The sequence below is a fragment of the Lathyrus oleraceus genome, chromosome 6 (assembly GCF_024323335.1).
Source record: "Lathyrus oleraceus cultivar Zhongwan6 chromosome 6, CAAS_Psat_ZW6_1.0, whole genome shotgun sequence".
In the NCBI taxonomy this organism is placed as follows: domain Eukaryota; kingdom Viridiplantae; phylum Streptophyta; class Magnoliopsida; order Fabales; family Fabaceae; genus Lathyrus; species Lathyrus oleraceus.
Window position 1 is genome coordinate 32,729,312 of NC_066584.1, and position 19,019 is coordinate 32,748,330.

Consider the following 19,019-nt stretch of genomic DNA (forward strand, 5'->3'; position numbering starts at 1 on the left):
ACTGGTTCCTTTCCTTTGCCTTTTCCCTTTGCTCTAGCTGGAATGGTTCGTGGAGGCATTGTGATGAATGGGTGAGGGAAAGTGGAATGAGTTTAGGGTTTTAGATTGAGTGATGATGAGGGAGATTAGGGTTAGCCGCTGGTTTTGGGAGGTATGGGTACTGCTGATATGAAGTCTTGAGATAGGATGTGATAAGAGTGGCTGATGTGTCGATCCATGAGAGAGAAAAAAATGCATTTAATTCAAATAGCATCAGTATGTGTCGATGCATATGGCCATGGATCGATCCATATCATGCATTTATGTTTTTAACAGGTCTATGTATCGATACATGCGACGGATGGATCGATGCATCCTGAACCAGTTTTAAAAAATTTGAAATGCAAAAGATATGAATCGATGCATACATGTTTGGATCGATACATACTGATGCCAAACCAGATTTTAATGAATTTTTATGCAGTATGGATATGCATTATGAAGTATGTCATGGTAGTTATGCCCAAGTACGATTCATAAATCAGTTTCTTAATGTTCAAACAATATATGCAAAGAAATTTACATAAACGAGAGTAAGGAATTTTGTTCTAACATACACATAGTTGTAAAAGAAGTGTAGAAAGGAGTGATATTACCTCTGTTGGTGTAATCTTGGGACGTATACATGATAGCTAAAACAAATCTCATCAACCAAGGTGAGGCATAATATAAATAAGAATAAACATGCTTAAGACATCAATTGAGAGAGATCTAAGATTCCTAATTCACGACGAATGCTGAAGAACGGTTCCGTTGCCAAAGGTTTAGTGAATATATCGGCAAGCTGATTTTTAGAATCAACATGCTCAAATACAACGTCTTCTTTTTCAACATGGTCGTGAAGAAAGTGATGTCTAATCTCTATGTGTTTAGTGCGTGAGTGTAAAACAGGGTTTTTAGTAAGGTTTATGGCACTAGTGTTGTCACATTTTATTGGAATACGTTTGAGTTGAATGTTAAAGTCTTGTAGTTGTTGCTTTAGCCACAGAATCTGAGCGCAACAACTACCGGCTACAACGTATTCTGCCTCTGCAGTTGACAAAGCCACAGATACCTGCTTTTTGCTGTGCCAACTTACCAAGGAGTTTGAAAACAGGTGACATGTACCACTTGTGCTTTTCCTATCTGATTTGCAGCCAACAAAATCAGAATCGGAGTAACCTACTAAACTACAATCACTTCCTTTGGAATACCACAGCCCATATTTAGGTGTTCCATGAACATACCTAAATATGCGTTTAACAGCTTTTAGGTGTGATTCCTTAGGATTTGATTGATATCGTGCACACATACAAACACTAAACATGATGTCAGGTCTAGAAGCAGAAAGATACAGAAGAGATCCAATCATACCTCTGAACTTTTTGACATCTACACACTTACCATGCTCATCCTTATCTAGATTTCCGTTGGTAGGCATAGGGGTGTCAATTGATTTTGAGTCATTCATTCCAAAGTGCTTGAGTAGTTCTCTGCAGTATTTTGTTTGACATACTAATGTACCCTTATCAAGTTGCTTTATTTGCAGTCCTAGGAAGTAATTCAGCTCCCCCATGAGACTCATCTCAAATTCACCCTGCATAACCTTAGAAAATTCTTCGACCAAGTGTATGTTAGTTGAACCAAAAATTATATCATCTACATAAACTTGAACTAAAAGGATGTGCTTTCCCTTGTGTTTAATAAAGAGAGTATTGTCCACTTTACCTCTTGAATATCCATGATCAATTAGAAATTTGCTAAGTCTTTCATACCAAACCTGAGGGGCTTGTTTAAGACCATACAAAGCTCGTTTTAATTTGTAAACATAATCTGGATTTTCAGCATTCTCAAAACCAGGAGGTTGTGAGACATATACTTCTTCATTTATGACACCATTAAGAAAAGCACTCTTTACGTCCATTTGGTAAAGCTTAAAATCGTTAGAACACGCATAGGCAAGCAAGAGACGTATAGCTTCAAGGCGAGCAACTGGAGCATAAGTTTCCTCATAGTCTATGCCCTCCTCTTGGTTATACCCTTGTGCTACTAAACGTGCCTTGTTCCTAGTTATCACTCCGTTTTCATCAAGCTTATTTCTAAAAACCCATTTAGTACCTATGATATGATGATCTCGCGGACGAGGGACAAGTTCCCAAACATCATTTCTTTTAAATTGATTAAGCTCTTCTTGCATGGCCATTAGCCAAAATTCATCAATCAAGGCTTCTTTGGCATTTTTAGGTTCCACTTGTGAAACAAAAGCGAAGTGAGAACAAAAATTACTTATCTTAGAACGGGTCATTACTCCCTTTGAAATGTCTCCCAAGATGTTGTCGATAGGATGGTCTTTTGAGGACTTCCAAGCTGTTGGAAGCTCATTCACTTCAGCTGTCTTTTCTTCCTCATCTTCTCCATGACTAGTATCTTCCTCCTTCTCATGGGCAGCTGTTTTGGACTGATCAGTTTCCTTAACAGCCTCCTTGAGTATGTCTTCTGTAGATACACCTGCGTCATCAAAAGAAATACACTACCTTTTCCGAGTATAGCTCCTTTGTTATTGTCTCCATAAGTAACATATCCCTTCTTCTTTGCTTTGAAGTCTATGAAAAGCGATATGTCACCGGTCATGTGCCTTGAGCAACCGCTGTCAAGAAACCATCTTCTATCTACGGAAGCAAGGCACTCATCCTACAATATCAAACGAGAGAGGTTGGTACCCAATTTTCATTGGGTCCAAGTGGGTAAGTGCTAACATGGTTGCCTTTTGGCATCCATTGATAAATGCCTTTAGGAACAAGAAATCTCCTAAACTTGCATTTCTCAATGGTATGGCCAGCACGACAACAATAATGACATGAACCATGATGATGTGTTTGTTTATTCTTGTTCATTAAATCCTTTGGAATAAAAGAGTATTTTGCATATGGTGGATTTAATGACTTCTTAAACAAACTAGAGTCAACGGCATAAGTAACCTTAGGTTGTAGCGCTTTCTCTAATTTGACCTTGAGAGTGTTTACCTCTTTTTGCCAAATATGACAAATGTCACAATACCTAACTTTACTACATCCATTAATGTCAATATCTTTTGAATTTTCTGCAATACTAGCTTTTAACGATTCTAAATCATTTTCAGCTTTGTATACTTTACCTTCCAAAAATGAGAAAATTTGTTTGTCGGAAGATAATCTTTTAAAAGCATCTATAGCTTCGTTATGCAGTTTTTCAAAAGCTATTTTCAGTTCAGAAAAAGACATAGAAGAGAAGTTATTATAATAGGCTTGTTTTACCTTCTTGTCATTGATTTTCTTCTTGTGGTAGGACAGATTTTTGGGGTGAGCCATAAGGCACAGATTTGCGGTTTCATCACTATCACTTGAGCTTTGTGTGCTTGATGAATCACTATCACTTTCCCATGCAATGTAAGCTCTTCTTTGTTTGTTGTACCCTTTTGGTGAAGCTTTTCTTTGATCCTTATACTTCATAGGACAGTCCGTTTTATAATGTCCAAATTTACCACAATTAAAACAGGATCCTCTTCCTCTACTCTTCTTTTTCTCTTCCTGTTTCGACTCTGTAGATTGTCTTCGAAACTTCATGAGGTTTTTGTCGAAATGCTTAACTCCATTCTTTCGAATGAATCTATTGTATCTCCTTACAAACAGTCCCATTTCCTCATCATCTGAATCTTTGTCACTACTTGAATCATTGTCGCTTTGCTCTTTTCGTGAGGACTTAGAGCTAGAGGCCACAAGAGCTATTGGCTTCTTCTCTCCCTCTTTGTCTCTTTTCTTCTCCTTTTCCTTCTTACTTTTGTTCTCAAACTTTTCAAGACTTTCTAATGCTTGCTGATGTTCTTCCAGCTTTCCAAACAGAGTTGTAATTGTAAGTCTCGTAAGGTCGTTTGCTTCCTTAATTGCTGTTACTTTAGGTTGCCACTCCCTGCTAAGACACCTCAGAATTTTATTAGTAGCAATTTCATTGGAAACAGTTTTTCCAAGTGCATTCAACCTATTAGTGAGATGAGTGAATCTCTTTTGCATGTCGGAGATAGATTCTCCTTGTTTCATGCGAAAGAGCTCAAACTCTTGATTGAGAGTGTTAATGCGGGACTGTTTTACTTCAGTAGTACCCTCATGGGCAACTTCTAAAGCATCCCACATTTCTTTAGTTGTCGTGCAATGAGATACTCGATAATACTCATCAACACCAAGTGCTGAAATTAGCATATTTCGAGCTTTCCAATCACACGACCACTTTTTCTCATCTTTCTCATTCCAATCAGCTTCTGGTTTAGGAACTATGGCGCCAGCCGCATTTGTCATAGTAATTTGAAAAGGACCATTTTCAATGGCAGCCCATACTAGCCTATCCACAGAATTTATATGAACTCGCATGCAGTCTTTCCAGTAGCCATAGTTTTCACCGTTGAAAATAGGCGCTCTATTATACGCCCTCTTTGGTTCATAATCCATACTGTTACAGGCAGCCACAGAGCACCAGCGAACCGGCGCTCTGATACCACTTGTTAGACGGTGTGGCTAGTGATCGAGAGGGGGGGGTGAATAGATCACCTCTTTGAAAATAAACGGATTTAAAATTTTATCAGAGCTATTGATACTTAGCGGAAAATTTCAGTCCCGAATCGACTTCCGTCTATTCTGAACCGCCACTAGAAAACCGGACACGCGAATTTATTGTTGGATTTTGAATTAGAATGACAAAAAATATTAACACTAGACTCTTATCAAATTGAATGCACTTATCACTAAATCCTAATTCCAATGAATAAAACTCAGCTAACAGTTTTGTCAAACAGTTGGTATGTATGTGATCAATGATGAACAACAGTGGAGTTTAGTTAAAGAAGTTTTCTTGCCACTGCTGTATCGCAAAAAGTACAGTCACAACACACTAACTGAAATTGCGAAACTGTTGGAAACGTAAAGAGAAGTAAGGAAAGAATACGATACGCAGAGATTTGGTAAGGAAGTTCCCCACGTCGTCCTCGCGTGTGGGTACGTCTCCCTCTCAATTTCAAATGAAATTGAGAACTTTGATTATCAATAATGCCGAATTCGTTGATACAAGGTTACGATACAAAGACAGAATTCTAAATCCCAAGAACTTCTTCTTGTATGAAACCTCCACTTGATCTGAGCACGATCAAGAATTTCCTGCACGAAATTGCAAACAATTCACCGGTTCCACGACCTGTTTGCGAAATCCCCCGATCTCCAAACGCAACGCTGCGGCTGAATCTGTTCTGCAAACGTGACTGACAAACCCGCAAGAATACTCCAGTTCTTGAAGGACAAACCAATTGGTTTTTCCTCGAAACCCCCTTCAATCTTCAACTCAGTTAGATCCTTGATCGTTACCGCTGAACGTTATCTCTATGATCCTTTAATCCGAAGAACAAGAATGATTATGTGTTGATGTTCTTGAAGAAAAGAGATTGAGAAGATGGAGAAGATGAAGTCTCTTTCAGGTTTCTAATTGCTCAAACAATTGCTACTACACACTCCTTTGATTGGTGTTTCAACTATTTTTCCTCTCAGAATTCTCTTGTTTCACTGCTGTCACAACATTTCTTATATATGCAAAAACAGAAGCTGTTAGAACATAAAACAGACTTATGTATTGATACATGAGGTTATGCATCGATACATACTGTAAGATTAATGAGTTTTTGGGGAATTTAAGTAAGCATGGATCGATGCATAATTCGTATGTATTGATACACAGGACATTTCAACTAACATGGATCGATGCATAATTCGTATGTATTGATACATAGGACATTTCAACTAACATGGATCGATGCAAGGCTCGTATGGATCGATCCATAGAGCATTTTGCCTGTCCATGTATCGATACATGACTCGTATGGATCGATACATACTGAACAAAAGAATTTTGTGGTTTACAACATACTGTATGGATCGATGCATAGGATTATGTGTTGATACATACTGACACAAAATAGATTTTATGAGTTCTTTTAAGAGATGTATCAATGTGGGTCTTTATGTACAGTCATGCAACAATAGAATGGGATAAAAACACAAATGAATCATGTAAGGTAATGCACAACCAACATTTGGATGATGATCACACAATTTGCTATCATTCAAAATTTATTCAAAGTAAAGAATTTGCTCACAGAATTCCACTTACTTGATGTTGGATGTTACTGAAAAGTTCGAGGAAGCATTTGAAAAGTTAGGGCTTTTGTGGTTTTTTAAACACTTCCTATGAAGCAACCAAAGTGTTTTCAGCTTCACAAGTAGTATGCTTGGATTCAGCTTTTCATAACTTGTTTTCAATTTTGTGTGAGCTTCAAGAAGCGTCTTTGAATATGAATACATTTGTGGCTCTCATGGTTTCAAATATGAAGACTAAATATGATAAGTATTGGGGAGATGTGGAAAAAGTGAATCATTTTCTTTACTTTGGTGTGATTTTGACCCTAGGTTTAAGTTTGTCTATATTGAGTGGTCTTTTAATGACATGTATGGGCCTGTTTAATTCACACTTCGGTACGAATTCGGTTATTTTACATGGTTTTTGATTTTATAAATTTATTTGCAAGTGTGTTTTTTTTAATGTTTTGGAGTCACTTGTGACTCAACAACACAAGCCTTTGTTTTTTGGAGACACTTTTTGAAACTCATTTTTTGACGTGTGGGACATGTATGAACTGCTGAATTATGATTTCATTCAACAACACATGTTTTCTTGGCTTGTATGATGGAAACCTTGCTTGATGATTGGAAGTTCTTGGAAATTACTTAGGTTCAAATTAAAGTACTCCTTAATTTAAAGTTAGAAACGTTGCTTGATGTTTGATTTGTATTTAGTACTACTTATACACTGGTTGTATTTTAATTTGTGCAGTGAGTTGCCAGAATTTATAGAAGGTACCTGCTCATGTGTAGATGAGTGAGGGGAGGTTGCCTTAGATCTGATAAAGGATCATAGAAAAATCTTGAAATATTGAAGGTAATTTTTCGTTCTTGGTTAGATTTTGGCATTATGTAATAGGCTGACATTTATAGTTCTTTGAAAATTTTGCAAATTTTTTATTCACTGAAGGTATTCAGATGCATATGTTTAATTTAGATGTGTATATGTTTATATAGTTGCGTAGTATGCGTATGATAATGATAGTGCAAACTTATTGTCTGTTGCATAGTTGTGTAGTATGTTAGTTTATTGTTTGTTAGTAATATGCATTGTGTGTGTAGCTGTTACATTGGTTACCATATTTCATGTTAGATATCATACGTGGAAAAAGTGCAATATGATTGGGTAAACATAATGGTATGGAATTTATAGAAATTTTTGTGTAGCTGTTAAGATTATATTTCATGTTAGATATTATATATAGAAAAAAAGTGCAATATGATGAAAATTGAAAAGTGTTAACTGATACATGTCTTATATATTAAAAAAGTGTAATATCATGAAAAGTGCTAGTTGTTAACACTAAATTTTTGTGTAACAACTACACATATGTATTTAAAAATGATAAATTTTCTTGTAGGATTGAAAAAGCGTTGTACCGAACTAACACTTCTAGCAAGACACTAGGCGATCATGTTGCGGAATATGGCGCATCAAAAAGTTCGTACTTCTCAACAAGGGTCACTGAGTTTGGTATATGCCTACATATGGGATTTCTTCTAATTAAGGTATAAACAATTTTTAGATGATTTATTTAAGCCTTGTTGTTATGCATCTCCTACATGTTCAACCACTCTAAAGTAGATGCAGGAGATGCTCATATCCTTGATGCAGTAGATGTAGGATCAAATTTGGAGTCAATTTTTAAATGTTGTTATGCATCTACTTTTAAATTTATATAGGAAATTCTTCCTACTATTGGACTTGCAGGTTATGCATCTATTACTTATCTTATTGTTCTTGTGGGAATTCTACTTTATTCATGTTATAGGTATTGTAATTTATAATGTTAAACTAATCATACTTATGTGTTAACTTCAGACCCTGCATCCTTTGCACTTGTTAAAATGCACATGACAAATTTTGAGAAGTGTGGAGGCTAATCACTTGTTAAAATGCACATGACAAATTTTGAGAAGTGTGGAGGCTAATACCATGTCATAATAATTGAAGATGGTCACTTATTCTAGATTGGATCAAGAAGGAGTAGTTTGAATTACGAATATGAATTTATTTGTAGAATATATGAAGCTTTAACACTATAATACATTGACACAGAAAACGTAACTTCCGCTTAACTATTTTAAAATTTGGTTTGAAATTTGAATGACTTATTAGGTTGGAAGTAGGTTAATCTTTTTTAACAATTAAATCAATTAATCAAACAAACCGATTAACCGAATCAGATCAAACCGATTGAAAATACAGTCGGAATTGGACCTAACAAATGAATCCAACCCAATCCAACCCTATCTCAAAGTGACTAGTAAATTGGGAAAGACCGAAAGAATATCATTTATTTCCCAACTATTCCAATGGTGCTCTATTCGCTTTTCTAGTTAGAGCTGGTGAATGACAAGGAATCAGTAACACAACCTCAAATACTTCAAATTCAACCACAAGTTTAGGTCTTAAATTCAGATTCATAACAAAAATGATTATTCACAAAAAAAAAACATTAAAAAAAGGAATTTATTTTTCACTCAATTTGCTGCCATCGTTACTGCTTCGGTATTATATAATCAAAACTGAAATTATATGGTAATTATTTCTCCCCAAAATTGTATCACCCAAAAATGTCTTATGATCCCAATGCTAATGATATACTAACAGTTAACAACAACAAAAAAAGGTAAACTGTCCAACATCTATCAATAGGAATATAGTACCATGTCATTCCATTGAACACAAACGGTGCATTGGATGCTGACAGAAATGTAAAATTACTTCAGAAGAAAACAAAGCTTGTAGCTTAAAAACCATTACATGGCATAACTTGAAATGCGAACCTCCAGCAAGACATTCGGAATAAGAGAACTAATATGTGACATTGTTTGGCAAGTTCCGGATGACATTACTCTTCATCCCCATCTTGCTACGCATATGCTCCACACCCGATTTGTTCATCTGCTTCAACACTTTCATTCTCACAAGTTGCTCCCTTGATTGGACAGTGGCCAAACCCATGCTCCTGTACCTGAAAAATAAAGATGTCCCATATTACCATGTGACTTAATGATTTGCGAAAATAGTACACTGAATGTTCCTCGTCAGCATTATTATACAGAAAACTGAGTACAGGGATTAAAATGGCAAACCTTGAAGCCAATTCAGCAGTAATGGCAATGTTGTTAGCTGGAGATGGCCTTGGTTTCTGACGATAATAACGCAAATATTCGCGGGAACCAAGAGTTCTGGTCGATTTTCTATCACCAGACATCTTAGTGATTACGAGCTCAGACCCACCACTAAGTTCTATATTATTATCAGCATCACCGGATGCAACTAGCTGCTTCCCTTGATCATCAACATAACTGATAAAAAGAAAACAAGGAATATAAATATTTGATATCCCAAGTATAAATGTGCCTTACAAATTGTCCAGGGGAAGCTCATAAAAGGAGAAATTAAATGATATTAATATGAGCGAAACCAACCTGCTGGTATAATCATAGAATTCTTCCAGCTCTACTTCCTCCTCCTCATCATCATCACCATAATGCACTTTACAGTGATTTTTTGCAACCATATGTTTCCTGACTGCTTCCAAGCTGCTAAAAGGATGACACCTATCGTTACAGTACAGACACAAGTAGTCCCTTTTGACCTATAAAATGGAAAGATGTTAGTGATATTTTTGAACCAAACCAAGCATACTCGTTTTTTGGGAAAGGGGGTCGCAGAATTATACCTTTAGACCAAGATAAGTGAGGAGCCCCTTTGGATCTTTCAAATACTCAACGTCAGGAATGAAGAATCCATGATGCTTGTGCATGTGAACCATGCAGTTTTCAATTGTTTTGTGCTTGTGATCACACATAAAGCAACAAGATGGATCTATGTCCACAACATCATCTTCATCCATATCAGCATTCTCATCCATGTTCAAATCTGCCAAGGACTTCTCAGCATCATCCATCAGATCATCAGAATCAACCTCCTCCCATTCATCTTCACTGTCTTCATCTTCAACAGAGTCATCTACCAATCTTCTAGGAGGCGGCTTATTCACAACGCGTGGTGGAAGTGGCTTAATTATAGCTTTCCCATCTGAATCACTAGCTCCTTCAGAAGCCCGAACCATGTGAGTTCTCGACTTCAGATGCTCCGCATGAGCCTTAGCACTTTTATACCCCTTGCCACATAGGCCACAGCTATAGAGCATAGGGGTTTCATTAGATTTATCTCTCTCTTGAGCAAGTGCTGATTGTCTAGCTAGAAACAAAGCTTCTGTCACTCCAGGAACCCCAGCCACCTATTCATTTTTCAAAAGTAAAGCAAAAATTAACATTGCTACAAAACTTTTCCCCTTAAATCTTCCCTTTCCACCCTACCAATCTAAAACCTCCCTTTACACTATATATTATCAACAATAGTTCTGTGGCGAACATGTTCATAATACATATTATTTGAAGTCAGTTATTTCATATTTAAATCCTAAGAGTTAAGCAAACCCATTTGACATTTTGAAATTTTTTACCCTCTTCCCAAAAAAAACACATACACAATAAATCTCCCCAAGTAATTCAACAATCAAAACAACTAACAAAATTTACAAGATTTCAAAGAACAAAATAACAAAAACAACTTGTTAATTTTGTGGTTAAAGGTGAAATCATGAAAACAGTTATCAAAAATCAACCAAATAGACCCTTATATAATTTTCAACAAAACTGAAATAAAACTATGACTATGAGCGTGAAGCTGAAATAATTCTTATTAGTGATACTCAGTACATGCATATTCCCTTTTTTCTGGATTGAAACATTAAAAAAATATATAAAAAAAACTAGGGTTTAACAAATAAATAATTGTAATGTAGAATCGATTTGAAAAGCGTAAACCCTAATATTGCGGAAAAGGTAAACGATATGTAATTAAAAAAAGTTAAAAAGAAATGAACCTTGCGTTTGAGATTGTAGCGATGCCACTCGGATTTGTAATGGAGTTTTTGGTCGGAATCATGATTGAATTCTGTGTTGCAGGAATTGCAGGTTAATCCTGACATAGTTTGGAGAGAAAAAGATGCAGATGAAGAGAAAGAAACGTGAGAAGAGAATTGTAGAAGCAACAGAAATAAAATGGTTATTCTGTCGGCGAAAAGAAATGAAGAATCAGCGCTTACGTGATGATATGGAAGTGTGGACCGACTCGTTTCTTTGACCCGGTTCATGCTCTTATTGGGCCTTCACTTTTTACGGGCCTTTATAGCCGACACCCCACAACTTAGAAAATTTTACCTTGTACCCCTACAGTTAGTCCCATACCCCTACAAAATTTTAAAAATTCTCATTCTACCCTTAATTGGTTTTAACCAATTTACCATTTCATTTTTACCATTCAGTTGAAAATTTCAGAAATTACACTTTCACACCCCTCGCATCGGAACTCCTGCAAAATGACTTCCGGTATGTATTTTTCCCAAACCGGAAGACCTAAAGAATGACTTCCGGAACACACAAAAAAGCAAACCGGAACACTTCATGAAAGAGTTCCGGTTCAATTAAAAAAAAATTACAAAATCGGAACACTTCTTGAAAGAGTTCCAGTGAACAAATTTTACATACCGGAACTCTTTGGAAAAGTGTTCCGGTATGTATTATATGTGTTCCGGAAGTCTTTCAAGAAGTCTTCCGGTTCGCTATTTTTTATTTTTTTTTTAATTTTTTTTATTTTTATTTTTTATTTTTTATTTTGTAAGAATGGAAAATCTTCCCCAAATATGTGTAGATACTACTGATGCGTTTATGACGACGGAAAGATTTGGTACACGAGAAGAGGTTATCAGATGGATTAAAGAGGTTGGAATCAACAATAAAGTAACTGTTATTATCAGTCGTTCAGATACTGAAACGGGGAAGAGAGGGAGAAGTAACAAAATAATATTTGGTTGTGATAAAGGTGAGAAACACAAGATTAGTGATAGTGGTACCCAAAGTGCGTCGAAGAAATGTGGATGTCCATTTAAAATCAGGTCGACTCCGGCGAAAGATGGATCTGGTTGGAAGATTGATGTAAAATGTGGGTTACATAATCATGGTTTACCGGATAGATTAAAAGGTCATTCGTTTATTGGTAGGTTGACCACAGATGAGAAGCAACATGTCGCTGATTTGGCAAAGAGACATGTAGCACCTAGAAACGTATTGCTTTCCTTGCAAGACAATTATCCTGAGAATGTCACTCGGATTACGCAAGTATACAAGCATAAGAGTGTGATACAAAAAGAGATAAGAGGTCCTAGGAGTGAGATACAACATTTGTTTAAGCTTATTGAGGATGCAGGATATGTGTATTGGAGTAGAAAAAAGGATGACTCGGAAGTGGTGAGAGAGATATTTTGGGCACATCCTGATTCAATTAAGTTGTTGAATATATTTCCGATTGTGTTAGTTATGGATAGCACCTACAAGACAAACAAATATAGACAACCTTTGTTTGAAATTGTTGGCATGACATCGACCGAGTTGACTTTTGCTGTTGGATTTGCGTATATGGAGTCTGAGCAAACAGAGAATTTTTGTTGGGTATTGGAGAAATTAAAAGAGTTGTTTGTGAAGAAAGACATGTGTCCACAAGTGATTTTGACAGATAGAGATCTTGCTTTGATGAAAGCAATTGAAGTTGTGTTTCCCAGCTCGATTAATTTGCTATGTAGATTTCACATTAACAAAAACGTTGGTGCCAAATGCAAACAACATGTGGTGAATGACCTGCAAAAGACGATAGACACATTATGGATGGAAGTTGTCTGGGCTAGTGATGAGGTTGAGTATGGTCAGCGGTTGCATCAACTTGAGCAAGCATGTGTTGATTATAGTGGATTTATTAATTATGTGAAAGACACATGGTTGACTCCACATAGACATAGATTTATTGGAGCATGGATTAATCGAGTGCTACATTTGGGTAACACAACGACTAATCGGTACGTCTTATAATTTTGTATGTGTTATTTTTATATCTGATATTATTTCTATGTCTTTTTTATGTGTTATTTTCAATATTTTTAGGGTTGAATCTGCTCATTGGAAGTTAAAGCAGATGTTAGGAAACAGTATAGGTGACATGGTCAAATGTTGGGAAGCAATGAATAACAACTTGAGGTTACAACTGGGAAACATTAGAGCTTCTTTTCAAAAGAGTTTTTACGAAGTTGAGCACGCGCACGTAAGTCCCTTTTATGGTTATTTGCGTGGTTCCGTATCTCGAGCTGCTTTGAGACGTATTGCTGAAGAGTTATTGAGAGTTGATTATGTTGGAACTAACAGGCAAATATGTGGTTGTACTCTTAGAACATCTTATGGGTTACCTTGTGCTTGTGAGTTAGGAAGATACAGACTAGGTGGTATACCGATACCCATTGATGTTGTTCATGTTTATTGGAGGAAACTAACTATGGAAGTTGAGTTAGAGGTAGATGAAGACGATGGATCAGAGGTGGATATGACTTCTGCAATGGATGAGTTGTGGAGACGATTTAGGTCATTAGATGTTATTGGGAAAAGGGCATTAAAGAGTAGGATATGTGAACTAGCATACCCAACAATGACAACATTGTGTCCACCATCTGAGAAAATAAAAACCAAAGGAGGAGTGAAGAAGAAAGGGAAAAAACCAGCAGATTATGATGTTTATAGGGACCCTTCGTATCATGAGTATGTTGATAAGGCATCTCAATCTTCACAAAGGAAATCTCAATCTTCACAAAGGCAATCTCAACCATCACAGACTTCGAAGAAGATCAAATTATCAAAGAAGCAACCACAATTCATTCTTCAATTTCTTAATCATATTAGGTCATACATTGAAGATGTAGTTAATGTTGAATCAGATGGTAATTGTGGATTTAGAGTCATTGCATCATTGCATGGATATGGTGAGGATGGTTGGCCAATGGTTCGTAGAGAGTTGGGGTTGGAATTAATAGACAAGGATAGATCAACTCTATATGACAAGTTATTTTCTAATCGGTTGTCAGTAGTGAGAGAATCTTTGATGATAGAATCCTTTGGTTCACAACCACCTGAAAAATGGATGAGTCTACCAGATATGGGTTACTTGATAGCGAATCGCTATAATGTTGTACTTGTCTGTTTAGGCAATCCGTGCATGACTTTCTTTCCGATGACAAGTTCACATTCACCAAATGTCTCTATTTATTGCATTGGTTTTGTTAACCGCAATCATTGGGTTCAGGTACGTATTTATATTCCTAAATAAAAATATTATTTCAGTTAATATTTTATGTTATATGACTTAATCTTTTAATTATTTTACTTTATCAGATTAACATGAAAGAGGGATTTCCATTGCCACCGATCACATTAGATTGGAAGATATTTCGTTCTCATATAGCAACTACTTGGATGTTAGGGTTTGCAGGATGTATGCAACATTGGCAATTACTTACACTTGTATTAGCATGATTATGTACTCAAAACATAAATATGTAATCAAAACATGAATTTTATATTAATATGTCTATTATATTCAAAGATTAATACATAAAATCAATGTGAACGAGAAATATGCAAAGCTTCAAATAAATCAGAAAACTGTGGATCTTCCTCTTCGGCATTAACCTGTCTCAGATAGCGATGAATCAATATAGATACACGAGCCCAATCAGGATCAGATGGCTCGGCGTCATATACAGGAACTGGTACCTCTCTAGGAGCGTCACGATGGGGAGGGACCAACCGTGGATGGGAAACACAATAATACCACTCCAGATAACCGTCTACTGCATCAGATGGAGTGGTGGCCACGGTAGATGAACCGATCACAGCGATAACACTCTGATGGTAACTGATCCAATCAACATCAATATTCGTCGCCATCATACAATCTAGAGGTGGGGATGGAACATACTGCCTATACCCGAACTGACGTAAACATCTATCAGGCAAGTATGGGACAACTGTTTCACCCCACTTCAAACAGCCCTGTAAAGACATATCTCATCAAATACACACCATGCTCTATGATCCTCGAATGGTCGCCATATGACGTCGGCAGGTGTCAGCTCGTCCAAAATAGGTCGTAAATCATCGACCTTCAGGACTCCCTGCCTATACGACCATCTCATCGCTCGGGGAAGACCACAGTTATCAGCAGGTTTCCAATTCTCCCCTCTTTTTCCAACAGTTGGAAAGTACTCGTGAATCCAACACTGTTACAAAATACAAACATAATAAATAAAACAAATTAAGTTAACATATTTTATAAAATGAATCCAACACTTAATTAACATAATTAAATTATATACCTGTAGGAGAGTAGGATATCCACCGAGTTGTTTGCAACTGTACATGGACGCATCTCCAAGATATCGGTAGAGGGTAACTAGTGCAACTGCTCCCCAACTATATCCTGAACATCCATCCAAGTCCCTAAACAGGAGGAGGTATCGTGCCTCTACAAGTGTAAAGGTCTTATCAGCAAATATGGTGGAACCCACCAACATCAATAGATATGCTCTAGTCGCATATGCCCAGCTGGAAGCAGCTCTATGATGTACGAATAAATCATATAACCACTCCAACTTGTAATACGACCCCCTATAGCTACGAACATGTGACTGTGCATGACCCTGTGACACTCCTAGGTAGTCAACAGCAAGTTCAACAACTAGCTCTTCAGTCACATCCTGAGGACTCCAGAAGATACCCCTGATGGGCAAGTGAAGTAGACATGCGACATCATCTAAAGTAATGCTCATTTCACCAAACGGCATGTGAAATGAAGATGTCTCTAGATGCCATCTTTCCACAAATGCAGAGACAAGATTTGTGTCTATCTTGTTCAGACTCGTTCTCTGCAGTGAAGATAAACCGGATCTAGATACCCAACTCTCCAGCTGTGATGGAAGAGCCAATGGAACCCTAGAAGTCAACTTCAGTCCATGTCCGGCAACCTTCAACTCTTTCTTTGGACCTCTTTCCTAAAAACAATTAAAACACATATTAGAAAACAAATTATAAAATATTCAAATATTATTCAATTTCAAATATACGTTGTTTATTTACCTCACCGAACCATATATGTCGAGCAACATGATGCTCGTACTTCACCAAAAGAGACGTATCGTACGGCCCTCCTGGATATCCAGTCGGCTCAGTTGCAGCTGCAGATGAAGATGCACCCCGGTCTTACGTGCGGACTGGAATCCGGCCATCTGCACTTCGTCTTCGAACCACTGAAAAAAAAATGTTTACAAAAATAATTAAAATTAAAATAAAAAAAAAATTACGTACCGGAACACTCTCTTAAAGAGTTCCGGTATACATCACCCAAATCGGAAGTCTTTAAGAAAGACTTCTGGTATACAACTATACAAACCGGAAGACTTTCTAAAAGACTTCCGGTTCAGTGCCCCTTAAAGGCAACAAACCGGAACTCTTTAGAGAAGTGTTCCGGTATACAATTAATGAACCGGAAGACTTACTCTGAGTGTTCCGGTTTACAATGCAAAAAAACCAAATTTTTCTCTTCTCCGGAAGTCTTCAGCGAAAATGGTAAAAAAAAATTGAAATGAAAAATCTACCCTATTTATATGAGGGCATTTTGGTCAAAAAAAATTAAATGTAGGGGTATGGGTACAATTGTAGGGGTACAAGGTAAAATTTTCCACAACTTATTAGTATTTAACTTGCCAAAGCCCAGATTATAATAGTAGTTCTAAAATACTCTTCTTAATATTTACATTTCAAATTTTACTTTTTTTTTTCCATAATTTTTATTTTTTCAAACATACAAAAAAATAAAATTTTGGTAGTTGTTTTAAAATTTCCGATACGTTATTTTTTTCATTTTCACGTATTTATACTGAAAATCTGAGAAAATCCGGGAAAAAAATATCAAAAATTTGGTATTCAATACCGAAAATTCTTAAAATATCCCGGAATAAACAAAAACTATCGGAAATTTTCAAATTTTCGGTATATCGGAAATTTTGAATATATTTAAAATTTCCACTAATATAGTAGAAATTTTAAAAAATGTTTTATTTTTGTGGTCCAGAGTCGGCAGGGTCGTCTACAGATTCGTGTAGCGATTATATGCAGTTCTTCACCATAGACAAAGTATGTCTTTTATGTAACAAAATTAAATTAAATATTTTCTCACCCTTATATGATATTGATAGTATACTTTTTGTGATGTAAATGACAGTTTTTTGAGTCCCCGTCTGTAGTATTAGTCTAGGCACAAAATATTGGCAAACAACATGATATTATAGTTGTGATTGTTCCTTTTGATACTGCAAATGGTCAGCGAGATAGGAAAGATAAATTGGTTATGGATTGTGAGAGAGGAGAAAATTATAAATGGAAAAATACACATGAAAGCAGTAAATCCTCATAGGGTACTTATAGTATGAAAGTGAAATGCCCTTTTAGTTGAGATCTGCGTCGAGTAGTAGCAGTTGGAAGGTGATGGTTGGGTGTGGGTTTCACAATCATGAACTATTTGAGGATTTAGATTCCCATGATATATTGCATCGTCTAAAAGTTCATGAGAGACAGTTTGTGAATGACATGACGAAGTACAACATGGCTCCACGGTACATAGTTTATGCCTTGAAAGACAAAGATCCAGAAAACTTCACCCGTATTACCCAAGTGTATAAAGCTAGAGATATATACAATGTGAGCAAGAGAGGTTCATTAACGGAAATGCAAATGTTGTTGACTCTTATTCATAAGACAAGAAATATGGAAGACTCAAATGTTGTTGCTGATATCTTCTAAACACATTTTGATTCAGTGAAGTTGTTGAATATGTTTCACTTGGTGTTGATTTTTTATTTTACATGTAAGACAAATAGGTAATGTGAATCGTGATCATACATTGATATCATTTTGACATACTTTGATTTATCAAATTTTTTATTATTTACATCGTGATCATATAGGTATCGGCTACCAGTGCTTGAGATTGTTGGTGTTACGTCAACAAAATTGAAGTTTTCGATAGGCTTTGCCTATTTGGAGCATGAAAGGAAGGATAAATTCAAATGGGCACTGGAGAAGCTCAAAGAGTTTTTCTCTTTTGAGAAATTTCTACTGAATGTTGTAGTGACGGACCGAGAACTTGCATTGATGAATGCAATTGAAGTAGTGTTTCCAAATTCAACTCATTTGTTATGTTAATTCCATATTTCAAAAAATCTTAGCATGAAATTTAAGTAGTATGTTAAATTAGAAATACATGAGCATGTCATGGATCTATGGAACAACATCATGTATGCTAATAGAGAAATTGAGTTTGTCGCACACTTTGAGCACTTTGAGACTGTTTGTGTTGATAGTTTTTTGTTTGTTAAGTATGTGATTGAAACATTGTTAATGCCTTATAAAGAAATGTTTGTTTCTGCTTGGACTAATAAAGTCACTCATTTAGGGAACACAACAGCAAACAGGGTGAAGTATGTTTATTAAAGACTAAAAAAGTTGTTGACTACAAGTCAGGGAGATTTATGCCGAAATTGGGATGTTGTGAACTTCATTCCATACCAACTTGTACGGTTTTGTTTCAAGGCAGCGTATATCATATATGGAAAGAACTATAAAGGATAAAATTTGTTGGTATAAGCAAAAATTCTTGTGGTTGCTTCATTAGAACAACATATGGGTTACCTTGTGCGTGTCAACTTGTCGGTTTCCAAATACAAGGCAAACATGTTCCTTTAGATCCAATTTGTGTTTTTAGGAAGAAATTACACACTCAAGAGCATGATGTCAATCATGAAGATGTGGTACAACATTGGATTTAGAATAAAAGTGTGAAGAGTTAAAGAGATATTT

At 36.2% G+C, this 19,019-nt stretch overlaps 3 protein-coding genes across 3 annotated transcripts; 1 reads left to right on the forward strand and 2 right to left on the reverse strand.

Annotated features, from left to right (window-relative positions):
- Positions 1-8,837: 8,837 nt before the first annotated feature.
- On the reverse strand, positions 8,838-11,332 carry LOC127091612 (cytoplasmic 60S subunit biogenesis factor REI1 homolog 2). Its single transcript, XM_051030297.1, has 5 exons — positions 11,114-11,332; positions 9,902-10,465; positions 9,648-9,817; positions 9,309-9,524; positions 8,838-9,187 (listed from the first exon to the last, which is right to left on the reverse strand). The coding sequence occupies exons 1-5, from the start codon at positions 11,216-11,218 to the stop codon at positions 9,028-9,030; spliced, it is 1,215 nt and encodes a 404-aa protein (XP_050886254.1). The 5' UTR covers positions 11,219-11,332; the 3' UTR covers positions 8,838-9,027.
- A 3,816-nt stretch (positions 11,333-15,148) lies between these two features.
- LOC127093844 (protein MAINTENANCE OF MERISTEMS) lies at positions 15,149-15,764 on the reverse strand. The gene is made up of 2 exons (XM_051032746.1): positions 15,482-15,764; positions 15,149-15,385 (listed from the first exon to the last, which is right to left on the reverse strand). The coding sequence occupies exons 1-2, from the start codon at positions 15,677-15,679 to the stop codon at positions 15,149-15,151; spliced, it is 435 nt and encodes a 144-aa protein (XP_050888703.1). The 5' UTR covers positions 15,680-15,764.
- A 1,884-nt stretch (positions 15,765-17,648) lies between these two features.
- Positions 17,649-18,365, forward strand: LOC127093845 (uncharacterized). The gene is made up of 3 exons (XM_051032747.1): positions 17,649-17,874; positions 17,980-18,040; positions 18,128-18,365. Exons 1-3 carry the CDS (start codon positions 17,649-17,651, stop codon positions 18,363-18,365), a joined length of 525 nt encoding a protein of 174 aa, XP_050888704.1.
- Positions 18,366-19,019: the final 654 nt, after the last annotated feature.